Here is a 17,905-nt window from a genome sequence, read left to right as displayed (position 1 = left end):
TTAAGTAATGGCAGTGATTTAATTAAGATAAAATTTTCATTTCATTTTTTTTGTTTTTGTTTTTCATTAGGAGGGAATTAAATGTGGGACAGGAATCTCTTTAAAACATTCAGGGAAGCTTGCATGGGGCGAGTAAAAGAAACTGTTCCATAGGGGCACAGGATAAAGTACAGTGTTTATGTTATTGCACATAATTTTTTCTTTTCTGAAATATATATAGTAAGTACTATGGACCTATCATGAAAATGTGTAATTTCATTTATAGTTTATTTTCTTATGATTTTTCGTTTGTTTTCTAGAAAATACTGCAGTTTCTACCTGAACGCATTTTCTTTCGATGGCATTACCAAAGTATAGGTAAGAACAAATAAATATTTTTCAAGTAACATAGATTTCTTCTAATTGAATTTTCAGTAATGTTTTATATAATTAACACCATCAAGATAGATTGTAGCAAGGAATATTAACAAGGTATGCTAGTTAAAACTGAGACAGGACCAGCCTGGACTTGAGGAAATATAATATTTGTTTATGCTAAAATGTGATTTGTAGGTCAGCAGCAGCATCCTCAACAGAGAGCTTTTTAAAAATGCAGAATTTCAGTTCCTAGCTAGACATACCAAATTAAGTCTTCATTTTTAACCAGAGCACCAGGGATTTCTGTGCAAAAGATGTGGTGAAATATGATCTTGAGAATTTTTCTTAAGTAATTTTACATTTTTACTTATAAAAGTATCTTGTTCTTCAAGCCTTAATCATTGACTTAAAATTCTTCTGTTTGAATGCTGTAGGATGTGGCAGCTAGAAGGTACTTGAACTAGAACAAGTTACCATGGCTGCCTTTTCTGTCCAACTCTTGACATTAGATAGCATTTCAACTCAAAATAATATTTACAGCACAATTAGAGTGCCATATTTTGCCATGTATAATGCATACTTTTTTGCCTAAATTTTTGAAGGAAAAATAAGGATGTGCATTATACATGGGTAGTACCTGAAATACCTTGTATCTCTTCTTGTGTTTTGTAATTATTAGTTATATAAAATTTCTTGTACCATAATATGTTCAAAAATTAATGCTGAAATTTCCTTATAATACAAACAATAAATAAATATAAATAAATAAAAAATTGAATTAAACATAAAAGATTTTTTTCCTGAAAGTTTGGGCCAAAAATGTTGGTGCACGTTATACATGACAGAATATGGCAATTTGTGGTTCTATCTTCTGTTTAATGAGCTTCTGGTTTAGTCCTTTAGTCTTAGAAGACTGACATTTTCTGTAATTTTTCTTTATTAGATGATTGCATTTGAGGACAGTATGGCCTTATAATGGAATCTTAACTGTTTATTCATTCATTCAAATATTTACTGAGGGAGAGACATTTCTATGCAAAGTTGTGAGGCAAAATCAAAGACTATCTTACTGTCCTTGTATAAACCAACTATCTAGTGGGGGTTAGATGAGAAAAAAACTATTACAGTATAACTGTTACTATGAAAGAAGTGTAATGGTAGCAAACAAGAAAAGTTGAATAATTCTATTCAGAGGAATTGAGGAACACTTCAAGAGTGGTAATTTTAATCTGAGCCTTGAAAGATGAGTGTGAAAAGTGTGGAAAGGGCTTTCTGGGTGAAAAATCAGTATGTAAAAGACATGGAACCTGAAAGAAGAGGGCATGTTCAGTGGATATTTCAAAATTCAGAATGTTAATTTTAATTTGGAGTTATTTGTCTGAAGAATATAACTGACTCTTAACATAAACTGAATTATTTAAAGTTTTGTTATTAATGTATAGAAAGTAAAGTATATATAGTAAATACATCTATTGAACTGAGTGATTAAATCATTAATGATAATGCCTCCGTGTTTAAGTCTTTCAAACACATGTATAAAGTTTTTTAAATTTTAGGTAGTTGTTGATAGCCTTTCTGCTACTTGATGCTTTGACCTTTTGTATTTAAATTAAAAATAAACAAAATCAAATGCTTAGTATAAAGAGACATCATGGGGATTTGTTATACTTCATGATATAGTAGGAATGGATGACAATGAGAAGTAACTACATATAGCATTTTTTATCTTTGTTAGATATAATCCTTAAATTTTATGTCATTTGTATGAAAACCATACTTATTTTCTTTGGATAATACTTTAAAGCCTCTGAAGACTAGTAGGCTAACCTCAGCATGAATAAATTTATTAGAACTATGTATGGGAATTAATTTGCCAAATGCGTTGTGAAACTTTGTGCATCTAGTAGACAGTGTTTAGTGTTACTTTAATTCTGCCTAGTACCACCTGGTTACTGTTAAAATTATTGGTACAAGTATCTTTTTACCCTATTTAATAGCATTTTACCAGGAACAGTTGACTCCTGGGTTGGGTTTGCAGAATGTGTTGTTTACCTAATTTATGTAGTATGTATCAGGTTTGCCAAAAAGTTCCTACAAGTGAACATCCCCATCTTATTCCTGATCTTAAGGGAAATGCTTTTTGTTTTTCCCCACTGAGTCTGATGTTAGCTGTGGGTTTGTCATATATGGTCTTTATTATGTTGAGGTATGTTTCCTCTCTTCTTTGTTGAGAGGTTTTATTATAAATGGGTGCTAGATTTGTCAAATGCTTTTTCTGTATCTACTGATGTAATCAAGTATGGTGTATCATATTAATTGATTTGCAGATATTGAAGCACCTTTGCATCGTGGAAATAAATCTCCTTTGGTCATTTTACATAATCTTCTTAATGTATTGCTGAATTCAGTTTGCAGATATTTTGTTGAGAATTTTTGTGTTTATGTTCATCAGAGATACTAGCCTATCATATTCTTTCTTTACAGTGTCTTACTCCTCTTAAATTTTTTTGAAATAGTTTGAGAAGGAAAGGTATTAGTTCTTCTTTGAATGTTTGCTGAAATTCACCTGTGAAGCCATTTGGTTCAGGACCTTTTTTGGGTTGGTGGGAGAAGACGTGTTTTTTTGTTTTTTGTTTTTCTATTACTGCTTCAATTTTATTGGTTGTAATTGGTCTCTTCAGATTTTCTATTTCTTTTTGATTCAGTCTCGAAAAATTGTATGTTTCTAGGAAGACATTTATTTCTTCTGGATTGTCCAATTTTGGGGCATATAGTTTGTCATATTTTCTTAAAATCCTTTGTATTTCTGTGGTGTCAGTTTTCACTTCTCTTTCATTTCTGATTTCATTTATTTTGGCCTTCTTTATTTCTTTCTTGATGAAGCTGGTTAAAGGTTTGTACATCTTTTAAAGAACCAGCTTTTGGTTTTGTTGATCTTTTTAATTGTTGTTTTAGATCTTTATTATTTCCTTCCTTGTACTCACCTTGGATTTTGTTTGTTCTTTTGCCAGCTACTTTAGGGGTAACATTACATTATTTATTTGTGGGGGGGGGTTTGAGGTAGGCCTGTAGTCTATGAAGTTCCCTCTTGTGACTGCTTTTGTTGTGTTCCATAGATTTTGGGTTGTTGTGGTTTTATTTTCACTTGTCTCAAGATATTTTTGATTTCTTCCTTGATCTCTTTCATTGCTTAGTAGCATGTTAATTAGCCTATATGTATTTGTGTGTTTTTCAGGTCTTTGTGGGGTTTTTTTTTTTTTTGTAATTGATTTCTGTTTTCATAACATTGTGGTTGAAGAGGATGCTTGATATAATTTCAGGGTTCTAAAATTTGTTGAGACATTTTTGGGGACCTCACATGTTGTCTATCCTGTAAAATGTTCTATGGCACTTGAATGTACATTCTGCTGCCTTGGGGTGAAATGCCCTGAAAATATCAATTAAACCCTTCTGATCTCATGTGTTAGTTGAGGTTGCTGGAGTTTTTGTTGTCGTCATTGTTGTTGATGATTTTCTGTCTGGAAGATCTGTCTATTGATGTCAATAGGGCGTTAAATTCCCTACTATGACTGATTATATTACTGTTGAACTCTCTGTTTATGTCCACTCATCTTTGCTTTATATATTTAGGTGTTTTTATATTGGGTGTATAAACGTCTACAAGGGTTATATCCCCTTATTGAATTTATCCCTGTATCATTATAATAATGTAGTACCCTGTCATTATAGTGCTTGTTTTAAATTCTACTGTTTAATTATTTAAATGTCGCCATCTCAGCTTTTTTTGTTGCTATTTTCATGAAATATCTTTTCCATCTTTTTACTTTCAGTCTGTGTATTTTGATCTAAAATGGAACTCTTGTAGACAGCATATATATGGGTTGTTTTTTTTTCTTATTCATTTAGTTATACTGTGTTTTTTTATTGGAACATTTAAGCCATTTGCATTTAAAGTGATTATTGATAGGTATGTATTTATTGCTTTTTTATGATACATATTAATGTTCCTCTTTTTTACTTCTTTAAAGAAGTTCTTTTAACATATCTTGTAATATTGGTTGTGATGAACTTCTTTAGCTTTTTCTTGTGTGGGAAGCTTTATATCTTTCCTTCAATTTTAAATGGTAGCCTTGCTGGGTAGAGCAGTCTTTGTTGTAGGTTCTTGCTTTTCATCTCTTTGAGTATTTTGTGGCCATCCTTTCTGGCCTGCAAAGTTTGTCCTGAGAAATCAGCTGATAGTCTTATGGGAGCTCTCTTGTAGGTAATCTTTCTCTTGCTGCTTTTGAGATTCTTTTTTTGTCTTTAACCTTTGCCATTTTAATTACTTTGTGTCTTGGTTTGGGGCCTCTCTGGGTTCACCTTTTTGACCTTTCTGCACTTCTGGGCTTGTATGTATTTTTTCTTCAGTAGGTTAGGGACGTTTTCAGTCATTCCTTTAAATAGGTTCTCAATCATTTGCTCTCTTCTCCTTCCAGCACCCCTAATATGTAAATGATATTATACTTGATTTTGTCTCAGAGGTCCTTTGAACTATTCTCTTAAAAAAATTTCTTTTCTGCTCTGATTAGGTGTTTTCCCCTACATTGTATTACAGAATGCTCATTTGATCCTCTGCTTTATCTGATTTGCTTTTGATTCCTTCTAGTGTATTCTTCATTTCAGACATTGTATTATTCATTTCTGACTTCTTTTTCTGTTGAGTTCTCACTAAGTTCTTTGAACAACCTTATAATCATTGTTTTGAACTCTATTGGGTAGATTGTTTGCCTCCATTTTATTTAGTTCTTTTTTTTGGGCAGGGGAGGTTTCTCCTTTTTTCATTTGGGGCATGTTTTTTGTCTCACCATTTTGGCTGCCTTTCTGCATTTCTTTCTTTGTATTAGATAGATCTGCTACTCTCCCAGTGCTGGCCAGGTGCCTTATCAGTAGATGACTGTGGGAACCAGTGGTGTAGTCTCCCTGATTATTTCATTCAGGTACCCTGGAGTTTTCTTTGTGTGGGTAGTATGAGCCCTTCTGTTGTAGTTGAACCTTGGTTGCTGTTGGCATGTTCATGTGTGGGTTTGACCCTCAGGCTGGCTTGCTGTGAGTGTTAGGTAGTATAGGATAGTAAACCAAGGTAGGGAGGAGGAGGAAGACATGGCTCACCAGTTGGCTCAGCAATTATGAGCCTGGTCTGATAAGACTGCTGGACATTCAGAACATCACAAGCAAAGATAGCAGAGGAGGAAGGGAGTCTTTGAGACTCTGTGCTGGGAAAGAGAGTCTCTGTAGCAATTTCACTAACTATTAAGACAAAGAGCCTTCACTAGCTGAAAAAAAAAGCCTTTGTACCTGTACATTATTCCTGAGGTTTAGAAGGGGAAGGAGGAGAGGGAACCTAGAAGCTGACTGAGGTATATAACCCCCAAACCCTAGGAGTTGGTGCACCAGATTAGCTGAGTACCCACTTGTAACCTCGGCTCAAGTGTATAGAAAAACTTGCTAACGACTTTATTTCCTCTATACGTGGGGCATTCAGATTAGCCGGGTGCCTGCTGCTTTAAGCTTTGTGCTCATATGTATTTCATAAATAAGCTTACTATCTCATTTCCATAATACATATTTGTCTCTTGCTTAAATTCGTCTCTTGCAAGCGAGACAAGAACTGAGGAGGAAGATTGAGGTAGGGGTTGGGAACCCTGACTTGGGTCTCTCCCCGGTAACATGAGGATTGGTCATGGCCATAGTGTAAGAGTGAGGCCTGACCCCATGTAGCAGAATTCACCTCAGTGGGGTCTGGTGCCTGTAAAACCTCCCTGTGGGTATGGTCCTATGGAGCTAACTGGATTTTGCTTTGTTGTGGTCTGAAGCCAGCCACCAGGTGTGTTCATTCTTGGACCTTTTGGGGAGGACTCCAGTGCAGGTTAATGTCACACACTGCCTATGACAGGCCGTAGGCTATGTGTTAGGAGCTACAGAGTGATCCACAGTGTTTGCTGCCTGTGCTGGGCCTGGGTTTGCATGGGAGGGACCAAGCTGTGTCCTGCTGCTGGCTGCCACCAGTACCAGGCCTTGAGCATGTTAGCAGAAGTCCCAGGGCACCCTGAGACTTTCTGCTGCTTGCTGGGTCCTTGCTCAGCTCTACCATTGAAAGAGCCTTTGGGGTAGGTTCTCAGGGAATCAACAGGTAAGAGCAACATAGATTCTTTCCTTTTTTTTTATGGCTAATTTATTTTATTTTTATGTTTTAAATATTTTATTGTTATTCTATTACAGTTGTCCCAGTTTTTCCCCCTTTGCCCTCCTCTGTTCCAGTCTATCCTCCCCCACCCCCTTACTCTCACAGCCATTCCCCACCCTGTTGCCCATGTCCATGGGTCATTAATGCATACTCCTTGACTAGTCCTTTCACCTTCTTTCCACCCTTACCCCACTCCCGAGAGCCATACAGATTAAATCTAGGCACCAGTGCCAGTCTGAGGCTACTCAGCAAAAGTCTCAGGGTACACTGAGACCAGCCACCTGGGACCTGGGGACCTTTGAATTGGGGCATGGTCTCAGGGTGTCATCAGGGTAGAGCCAGTAGAGTTCTTCAGGCTAAAGCAGATAAAAATTTGGCTATGTGAAGGGAGGACTCAGCACAGGAATGGTGGTGCTCATCTGGTATGCAGGAAGATGGCCTTTGTTCTAAAGGTGCACAACTCAGCCTCTTCATGTATGTCTCTGGCAGCCACCAAGTCTGCCTGGAGTTCCCCATTTTAAGAACAACTGTAATGTGGGCCCATGCTGGTCACCACCTGCAGAGACTACAGTGGTGTGTAAACTGGGTAGGGTAAGGCCTCAGGGAGTTGCCAAAATGGAGCTAGTAGAGCTTTCTAGGATAATGCTGTGAGGATACAGGTTGGGGTCAACACAGGAAGTATGGCAGGGGTAGAATGAAAATGGAAAAATGCCCTTGCCCTGATAGTCACACAACTCAGTTTCTTTTTCTGTGTAACAGGCATGCCCTGAGCTTAGCCAGAATACTTTGAGACTTCTTTAAGAAACACTGCAGCACAGACCCAGGCTGGGTGCTGTTCAGGGTGTGGCCAGTGCAGTTTCTTAGGCTGATGTTGTTGTGGGGAGTGTTCTACCCAGGAAACATGGCTTCTGTGGGTGTTGTGTGAGAGAGGGACTCAACATAGGGACATTAGCGGCTGTCTCTCTGGCCCTCTCCTCAAAGCCGCATAACTCAGTCTCTCCATGTGTGCCTCAAGCACCCTCACAGCTACCCTCCCTTACCTAGAGCTCAGGGTGAGTGCCTGTGAGTGGGATTTTGTGCATTGTCCTTTTAAGAGGACACCTGAGTTTCCAGCAACTTTCCCTCTCACCTAGGCAGGTAGAATTCCTGCTGAATTTCACTGCCAGATGTTCCTCTTCCTGGCACTGGTGATTTGGGCTAGGGAGCTTCCCATGGGGTTGAGACACAACGTTCCTCAGGGGGTACCTCAGTAGCTGAGATATCCCTCTGGATTCTCAACTGCTGCACATGGTTCAGAGCTAGCCCGTTTTGTGCCTTCACTTCCCTACCAGCCTCCATGTGGCTTTTTCTGTACATCCTTAATTATGAGACTTTTCTTTAGCTAGTCTTCAGATGGTTACCCAGGTTGATTATTCTATAATTAAGTCGTAATTTTTACGTGGTCATGAAAAAGGGTAAATGCAACTTCCACCTTCTTTGCCATTTTGAGTAGGTGCTCTGATATATATTTAGAGACTTAAGGCTTGGTTTACATACCACTGATTCAGTTTGCTTGCTTTCTCATACTACAAATGGCAATGATACTAAGCATAAAAGCTTAAAATAATAGCAGTGTCTGTATTATGGCAAGTCTTAAAAGCTCTCAGACCTACTGGATAGCTACATTTTATACTGAGAAGAAAGAAGGTAATTTATAACATCAACTGCCACAGTATTTGAAGTTTTTTTTCTTAATCACCCCGTCTTATTGGGTCTTCAGGAAAAAGAGACATTCTAATTCTCTTAAAACTCTTTTTAGAAGGAAAAAAATAGTCTTAAAGTTTCTCTTTGTTTATGGTTTTAAAGACTGTATCATTGCTATATAAATCACTGAGTGAGGACACATCTTTGAACTTTTAAGTTTTGCAGTGTGTAATGAACACAGGTTCATTATTCCAGGCAGTTAGAGATATTGCTTCAAGTCGTGTTTTAGAGAGTAAGAAGATTAGGGAAATAGTTGACACAGCTCTCATCAAGTCTGATGTATGTTTATTTGCTACTCAAATATTTGCTGCTGCTATTTATAAAATTTCATTACTGATTACAAGTTGAAAAGAATCATTTATCAAAATTTTCCTGAAGTCATTTTTAGGCCAAATAAATCATGGTGGGTAAAGGTGGCTGCTTATAGTCTTATCTCTGTGAAATAATGGAATTGACACGGAGTGAGGAGATGACAGAGAAGGGCACATCAGCAAACCAGGGATATTCGGTGCAAGGGAATGCTGTGGCACCCCTTCATGTGCTCGTGTGGCATCACTATAGGACTCAAGTTATATGTGTGTTTGCTTTAAGAGGGTTTACTACTCACAAGCCTCTAGAAAGCAGATTTCCTGTCCCATTCAGTGTACAGTGTTGTGCCTATATTCAGTAAATATTTGCTGAGTGGGTAGAAGGATATATTTTATGCTAGAGATGTTTTATGTAAAAAATGTTAAAAATAACCTTGTACTTAAAGGAGTGGGCTCAGGTAGTGAAAAATTCACACATGTACAATACCTCATATGTGTTTTATATGAGTCATAATTGAATCTAGTTTGCTCAGTTAGATTTTTCTCATACATAGTATAAACACCAAGGACATAACTAAACTGCACATTTGTTTATGACCTTTTAAGGGTGGCTCTGGCTTTATGCCTTGGGCTACTCAGTGACCTCATATTACCAGGGATATGAACATGACCTTTGAGCAGCCTCATTTCTCAAAGTTTCTAGGGCTCACTGGGCTCTAACCTCTCCTCAGGAGTCTGAATTTGACAGGCCTTGAGTTTGACAGGCTACACCATAGCTCACTCTTTCTGAGCCAGCATGGTCTTCCAATGTCCTTCATGCTAGGACTCCTTTAGAGGTGCATCAGAACCCGGCTAAGTGAAATCTAGGGTCCTTGCCTGCCTTCATGTCTGCCGGGGTAACTGGATTTAATGCTTCCTCAGCTCACTTGGTGTCTACTCAGGGTCCTCTTTGGAGTGCTTTTACCATCAGTGTCTGCATCTCTTCCCCTTCTTCCCACTTTGTGATCTTCCCTCTGGAAATTCTCTTTATGGGATAAGCAACAGCCCTACTGATTCAGCCTCTTGTGTTCATCTCTTTGGCCATATGAAACCTGGCTTTTCTCTGAGGCTTGTCTGTGTTCCTCAGGGGTATGCAGGTAAAAAGAATGTTCTTTCTTTCCTCTAAGGCTGATTCCAGGCATTATCCACTATCTCCCTTGTGGAAATCTCTCTCCGTTGGCTATGATACCTTGTCTTCTTCCTTGTTGCTGCCATGTCCTCTTGCTCTTTTTTTAATGCCTTGTTCTCTCCCAGTTCTTTTTCTTTATGCCAAGTTACCCATTAACTCCTTGATCCCAACATCCTCTGTGGTTTCCTTACTTTATCTTCTGGTCCATTGTCACCTGTTGACCTCTGTCTGACTGCAACCTTCATCCTCCTGATCTTTCACTGAGTTACTTCCAGGCTACCTGCTCTGCTTTTTATTTTTAAAAAAAACAGATTTTTTCCTTGGAGTATAATTTATATACTTATTTAAAATGTACGTTTTTCTAAGTTTTGACATAGATGTATACCTGTGAAACCATTACTGCCATCAAGATAATGAATAGTCATCACTCCCCAAAGTTTTCTCATGATCCTTTCCCACCTTTCCCCATGTTATTCCCCAGTCCCAGGCAACCATTGATCTGCTTTCTGCCGCTATAGACTAGTTTGATTTTCTATAGTCTTATAGAATCCTCCAGTGTGTACTCTTCTTTGTTTGGCTTTCACTCAGTTTACTTATTTTGTGATTCATCTGTGTTGGTATATATATTAATAGTTCATTTCTTCTTATTCTGAGTAGTACAGCATTCCACTATATGGCTATAACATAGTTTGTTCATTTGTTGATAAATATTTGGGTTGTTTCTAGTACTTGGCCTCAAATAAAGCTTTTTTGTTTGCATGTAAGTCTTTGTGTGGTCATGTGCTTTCTTATTTCAAGAATGGAATGGCCGAATCATATAAAAGTATATATTTAACTGCTAGATTGTTTTCCAAAGAGGTTGCACCATTTTACATTTCCACCAGGAAGATGAGAATTCTCATCAACACTTGATATGTTCAGCTTTTTTAGTTTAGTGGTAATGGTATCTTGCTGTGGTTTTAACTTGAATTTCTCTAATGACTAATGAGCTTGAGCATCTTTTCATATGCTGTTTGCTGTCACTATGTGGTGAGGTATATGTTCAGTGGTATTGCTCAGTTTTTATTATTTATTTATTTATTATTTAAGATTGTATTTATTTAGAGAGGGAAAGGCAGGTAAAAAGACAGGGAGAGAAACATCAATGTGTGGTGGCCTCTTTCATGACCTGCCCTGCAACTCGGGCATGTGCCCTGACTGGGAATTGAACTGGTGATCCTTTGCTTCACAGTCCAGCGCTCAACCCACTGAGCCACACCAGCCAGGGCTCTTCTTGAAGTTTTATACTTACCTATTTCACGTTTAGTTCCTTGAGTCATTTTGAGTTAATTTTTGTTAATTTCAGATTACTCCAGTGGACTACTGCTCCCTTGTATTTGTTAGACATTATAATGCCAGAAGGTCTATGTTCCTGCTCCACTGTCAGTGTTTGGTAGACCTCACACACCAGCACCAAAGAGGGTGTTTCTCTATGTTTTTGTCTCTTTCCTGGTGGTATACTGCCATTGATTGTTGATTTTAGTTTGTAGCATGATATATAGAGGGAGTTTTTAAAAAATTAAAATGAATAAAGGATTTTATAATGTTAAATTTATATTTGAACTATCTTTATGAACTTATGGCCTTCAAAAGATCTTTAAAAGATTGTCACTTCTTATGTGGACAAGTATGCTCATTGTGGGGGTGAGGAGGAGAGGAATAGAAAGGAGATAAATGGTAATGGAAAAATACAATAAAAAGTAAAATTAAAAAATTGACACTTATATCTCAGGAGAAATTATCAAGAATGGTCGTTCTTGGAATTGAAAATGAGATAAGCAAGAAAGTAGATTTAGAAAATATTGATGAATTTGGTTCCATTAAGCCAGGAAAGCAAAATTATAGTATATTCTGTTTTATAAATATTTAAAATAATGTGAGTTTTAATACTTTTAATACTTCTAATATTGAGTTTTTAAAAATTTTTCAATATTTTAATGTTTGGAAAAATTGACCATTAAAAGTACATTAAATATATATATATATATAATATGTCTTTTGTTGTAAGAACATTTTTTCTCTCTAAAACTAATCTTTTAAAAATAGATCTCAAATTTATATGCTTTATTTCTGATTTATTGTTTTAAACTTCCAGGCTCAACTTTAAAGAAGCTTCTACACACTGCAAATTCTATTAAGGTATTTATTTTAGATGAATATGTAATGGTATTTTTAATCTTAAATTATTCCATAAATTAATAAAACTAGGCCACCATGAAAACCACTTTACTTATTTTTTTAATTGAGAAATTATATTTCTAATATTTGTTAGAATTTTTGTTCTTCCATCATAACTTTTGTAATAGACACCTTAAATATAATTAGGAGAAACTGGCTTGGGGTTGGAAGTTGAGTTCTGAGTTCTAATTTTGATTCTGCTGTGTACAGTTAGGGAACCAATGGCAAGGTGCTAACTGCTCCAGTTTTATCATCAGAAAGGGAAGGGGTTGATTACTTCCTTGCTAAGCTTCAGAGCTAACATGCCTGATTCTGTTCACCCCAGTAATCTTGTTGTTAAAGTTCTAGTTGTCTATGAATTATTTTTGAGCACCATTGTGTGGGAAAAGAGTAACAAAACCTTCCTTTTGAGTATTTATTGATTTACAGCAGATTGATCTTATAATTTAAGTTAAAATTGGCTTATTAAAATGAATATGCCTTTTATGATGACACACCATTTGATGCTGGGATAAGATGGCACTTAAAAACCATTGACAAGAGAAGCCAGCTTTGGATGTGTGTTTTATGAAAGGTAATTCACTCATAGCTCATTAAGTTATATGTGTGCCTTTAATAAGCTAATGCATTTTGTGTTTTATAGCAGCTTAAAACATCATAGCCAATTAATCTTGGTAAGTTAAGTATTTCTTACATGTTGAAAAAAGGAGACAAGCTATTCCTAGCTTCACAATAGATACCATATTTTGTCCCTCCTATTTTAATTAATAGTATAAAACTGCCAGGTCATTATCTCATGTTTCTTATTGGCCTTATTTATGTTTAGTTACCTTAAAAACAGTTAACATAAAAATTGGAAGATTTATGATAGAATTTTAAAGAAACTTTCCTCTTGTTAAATTTAATATAATTTAGTTAGGTATATATAGAGCCATATCATTTTTGGCCTAATGCTGAATAATACTATGCATTCACCAATGTCACCACTTATTTCAATGCTTGGGAGAGGACAGGTGTGAGTGAGCATGGAGCTTTGTGCAGAGAAGTGGTGAGTCCACAAGTGTGTCTGAAACTGTGCTGTGGAATTCACTTTTAATGGGAGGAACACTGTCATCCGTCTAGTCTGGGGAGTTAGCCCAGATTTTTCCTTCTCTCTCTTTTTTTTCCCTTCTTTATTTTGGGTTGGGAGTCTTCTCCTTCTCTTGGCTTTTCTGCAGAGCTTCCTATTTGGCTTGTTGGAGGAATCTACAGCTTGGTGTAATTGAAAGGAAATCAGGCAGTTCCTCAGTTACCTGCATTTGGAGTTCATTAATCTTTCATCTGTGTCTGATGTATTTTTCATCTCTTTTGCTTATTTAACTTCTTTTATTGACATTATCTTTTAGGCCATTTAGGAATATAGAAATGGAAATACCTGTGGTTATAAATTCTTGGAATGGAATGAAGTTGAAAGTAAGTCTAGAGGTAAAAGGAGGACACATCTACCTCTATAGATGTATAGAAAACACCGTTCAGAGCATGGCAAAGGTGTTGAGAGAATAGAGTAGGGACATAAGGCAGGGAAGCTGGAGAGCTGTTTCATCCCATTGAGTCAATTCTTTAAGGTCTTAATTAGCTCTAAACATTCAGATATACAAGAACATTGTACTTGTGCATATTGTAGTGACATGACATAAGTGCTGTCCAAAGCACAGTGTGAATTTGGAAGATTATCTTTGCATTGTTTTCACGGTTATTTGAGTGTTCAAGATATGGGGATTGTGCCTTTAAGAATGAAATATTGTCAACAGGAAATAAATAGTGCTTACTGTGAGTTAGGCACTCTTCTAACTCATTTAATCCTATACCAGTACTTTGTGGTAAATTCTGTTATCATCATCCCTATTTTACAGTTGGAGACACTAAGGCATAAAGAAGTTAAGTGGTTCTCCACAGGTCACAGCTAAGCTAGAAAGGGGCACAGCCTGCATTTGAACCCAGGCACCCTGGCTCCAGAACCCAAGGTCTTAATCCTTGTGCTGTATTGCAGCATCCTTCCTTACTTGTCACCAAGTAAAGAACTTAGCGCAGTGCTTTAACAATACCTTTCACTTCTAGTTTTTCTTCCTCAGAACTGATGCTACATTGCAATGCATTTCCACAAGTACATATGCTTAATTTTGTTGCTTTTATTTTTTTTAGATAAGATGTGAAGGAATCAAGTTGTTTCTTCTGTGGCTTCAAGCACTTCAAACAAACTGTGCAGAAGAGCAGGTGCTGATTTTTGCTTGCCTCGTGCCTGGTTTCCCAGCAATCATGTCCTCCAAAGGGCCCTGTACTCTGGAGACACTCATCAGTCCAAGCCCTAGCACAGCTGATGGTGAGTGATATGAGCAGATCTTACAGGTTGAAATGACTCTTAAAGTTACATTGAGGAATTCCTTGGTTTGCCATTTTCTTGAATAGAAATCTTGATTTCATAAATGAATTTTGAACAGGAATTATTTCCCATTCATATTCATGGTAGATTCTTATACATATTTGAATTGAAAGACTTAAACCTATTTTATATGAAATGATGGCAAGAGAAAATTACTGAAGTGGTGGGAACAGGAATGGAAGAGAGTAGGACAGATGTTGGCAAAAGCAGGAAGTAGGGACACTTGGTATGTCTGGAGTGTTTTTGTGACTGGTAATGTAATTCAAATCCACTATCCAAAGTATTTACTGTCTGTTGTCCTCATTGCTATCGTTTCATTCATTTGCTTACCAACGTTTTTTTTTTTGTTAGCTATGTATTTTCATGCAACATTAACGGGAGGACGGTATATGCCTCATGGGACTATTAATGGCAGCCATTTGTGTCCTGTTAGGGCCATTGATTTATAACTACCTGTCACTTTTATTGCCAAATGAGAGGTATTTGATGTTAGGATGACCAAAGCAGAATTTGAAAGGGGAAAGAATGGTGCAGTGGGACAGGTGGCTTTGTGGCTTCCGTATCATGCTTCTAAGCCCTTCATGCACACTGGCTTGGTCCATGTGAGCAGTTCTAATAAATGGATACATGTATTTTAGTAGAGGCCATTTTTTAAAAATCCTGTTTAAAATTTAACTGTGATGAAAGACTCTCATTATTTTCCACTCTGCAGCAAAGATATATCCAGAAGAAATCACTCCACTCCTGCCAGCCATATCAGGGGAAAAGATAGCTGAGGACCAAACATGCTTTTTTCTCCAAATACTATTGAAGTATATGGTTATTCAGGTAAGAGCAAATTGTAGATAATTAAGTGATGGTCTTATTCTCAGTAGGAAAGAGAAAACATTCTCTCTTTTCTTTCTGTTTGCTCACATTTTCTACTTTGCTTTTTATTTGAGGTGATTTTATGTGCTATTTCACTAAACATAGAGTCTGGCCAGGGCACTTCAGCAAATTCCAGGCATACACACTATTTTATGTAAGTGTGCAGGTAAAAGGAAAAATTCAGTTCTCCATCTGTGTATCTCCTTTACTGTAATATTATTACCACATTTTCAGATAACAGTTCACGTGTGATGCTTCTGGTCACCAAATGTATGGGGTTTTTACCCCCAACAAGCAATTCTCTGTGACAGCAGCTGGGGTCCCACAATTTAACTCAATTCTGACACTGTCTACCTGGAGATAGCATCCGAGCCCACATGTTAAGATCTTAGCCCCTTAACACTATTCCCATCCTATTCAGACACGAATTGCAAGTAGTAGGTCCCCAGGTTACCCACAACTTCTGTCCAATTTGGCTACAAATCAGAGCTTCTTATGATTGCATCTTTAAATGTGATTAATTTATTAGAGGAGCTCACAGAACTCAGGGTAATATTTACTCATGTTTACTACTTTAAAGAATATGATAAAGGCTACAGATGAGCAGCCACATGAAGGGAAAGGCCTGAGTACAAGAGCTTTTGTCCCCATGGAGTTGCGGTATGTCACTGGTACATGGAAGCTTCCTAAAACCCCTGCTATATTTGGGTTTTATGGAGGTTTTTTTCCCCATAGGCATGATCTATCATTAACCCAGTTCCAGTCCCTCTCTCATTTCTGGAGAAATGGGGTGGCTAGGATCTAAAAATTCCAAGTTCTAATCGTGGCTTAGTCTCTCTGGTGACCAGCCCTCATTCAGGAGCCATCCAGGAGCCCACCCAGAGTCACCTTAGTAGAACAGAAGGTGCTCCTAGTGCTCTCATAACTTAGGAAGTTATAGGGGTTTTAGGGCCCAGTACTTGTGGCCAGGAACTGAGGTCAGAGGCCTATATATATATATTTTTTATTATTATTATTTCATTGCCTAGTAAACTATTTTTGCTTCTTTACTCTTTCCCAAACCCTGATCTCTATGCTAGAGAGACAGATGGAAGACGAGGCAGGCCCTGAAGCTGAATGAGTATAATAGATTAGGAATAGGCAGAGCAGACAAGGAGATTTGAACAAAAGCATAGTTAATTACCTCATCATGCCATCAGCACAAGCCTGCTTTATGTCACATAATTTCTTTATTTTACCAACTGAATACAAAACTAAAATCATTAGTTTATGATTTCAATAGGTGATTTATGTCTCTTGGTCTGAATTTCTGAGCATTGATACAGTTTGGAAAAAGCTCCTGAGTGCTTTTTTCTTAGCAAACACTTCTCTCATCTCTGAGTTCTTCCTGGGTATAGTCCAATCTCTGTCCTTCATTTCACAACCAAGTTTGTTGACCTAATAATCTCTGTGAAGTCTACTTCCTCCCCTAATATTCCTTGACACCCTCTATTACCTGCCTTTCTGCCTTGTCACTGCTAAGAGGTCCAAGAACATTAAGGGATTCTTATGGTCAAGTCCAGAGGGAGGACACTCTTAAGTTTGTGCTGTACTCAGTTTTTCAGATGACTTGACAGTCTACCCTTCCTTTATGAGATTCCTTCCATGATATTTTCTTCTGGCTTTCCTTCTCCCTTTTACTTCTTTCCAGTTTCCACTGGGGGACTGTGTTTCTCTCCGCTGTCCCTCAAGATTCAGTCTTTGGCTGCTCTTTCTGAATACTCTTTCCTGCTGGGTAATCTTGTCTGTTCTCCTCTCCCATTTCCTTTAGCCAGCACCAGAAACACAGGGCTCTAAAATTCTGAGAGCCCAACTGAGGTATTCTCTCATCTTCTGGAATTTTAGTTCCTCTACATTTTAGCTCTGCAGGCCCATTCTTCATAGATTGTGAACTCTTATCTGTTCAGAAGTGACAGATCAGCATACAGTATCTCAAACTTTGATGTTTTGGGAGACTTGGGTTTTCATTCTAGATATATTATTAATGAGTTGCGTGACCTCAGATAAGTCATGAATACCCCAGGATTCCATTAGAGGAAGGATGCTGTTGATATAGGGGAAGGTTTTTACATGAACTGTGAGCCTTTAATATGTGTGCAGAATTGTATGGGCATGGCCATCCCCCTCTCATCCGCTCCCTTCTGTCTACTGGGGTGAGTCCTCAGAGCAGAATTTCTACCTTGGCTCATCCCGGAGAACTGGCAGTTTACAGACTCTGAGATCCTCTGCCCTAGGGCAGCTAAGCCCCTCATTTCTTTACCTTAGGTGCTGGACTACTGCCATTTTCTAAGTAGGCTGCATTATAAAGGAATTTGGGAAACTGCTTAGGACACTCAGTGTTATAGCAAGTACTAAGACTCGCTGACAGGTGGGGCTAGGGTGTCAGGCCTGGCTTATCCTATCCTGTGGATTGCTTTTCATAAGGATACTGCATTTTTCAAGATTCCATAGCTATACCTTTTGGTACTGATTTTGCATGTAGGTAACATTGAATAGAATCTTTGGAAGGGTTTGTTTCCATAATTGTGTTTATAATAAATGGCCTTTTCTAAGTTTTTTAGATT

General features: G+C 37.5%; 1 protein-coding gene across 9 annotated transcripts in view; it reads left to right on the top strand.

Annotated features, from left to right (window-relative positions):
- RALGAPA2 (Ral GTPase activating protein catalytic subunit alpha 2) overlaps positions 1 to 17,905 on the top strand; it is a 386,278-nt gene that overhangs the window by 88,598 nt on the left and 279,775 nt on the right. For all 9 annotated transcript variants that reach the window (XM_045833596.1, XM_045833597.1, XM_045833593.1 and 6 more), the window contains exons 4-7: positions 300 to 357; positions 11,934 to 11,977; positions 14,198 to 14,375; positions 15,148 to 15,263. In XM_045833596.1, the coding sequence (XP_045689552.1) occupies positions 300 to 357; positions 11,934 to 11,977; positions 14,198 to 14,375; positions 15,148 to 15,263 (396 nt within the window). The remainder of the gene's footprint in view (positions 1 to 299; positions 358 to 11,933; positions 11,978 to 14,197; positions 14,376 to 15,147; positions 15,264 to 17,905) is intronic.

The sequence above is a fragment of the Phyllostomus hastatus genome, unplaced genomic scaffold (genome assembly GCF_019186645.2).
Source record: "Phyllostomus hastatus isolate PE091 unplaced genomic scaffold, TTU_PhHast_1.1 phas_contig_17, whole genome shotgun sequence".
NCBI lineage: Eukaryota > Metazoa > Chordata > Mammalia > Chiroptera > Phyllostomidae > Phyllostomus > Phyllostomus hastatus.
This window is presented reverse-complemented; position numbering and strand designations above follow the sequence as displayed.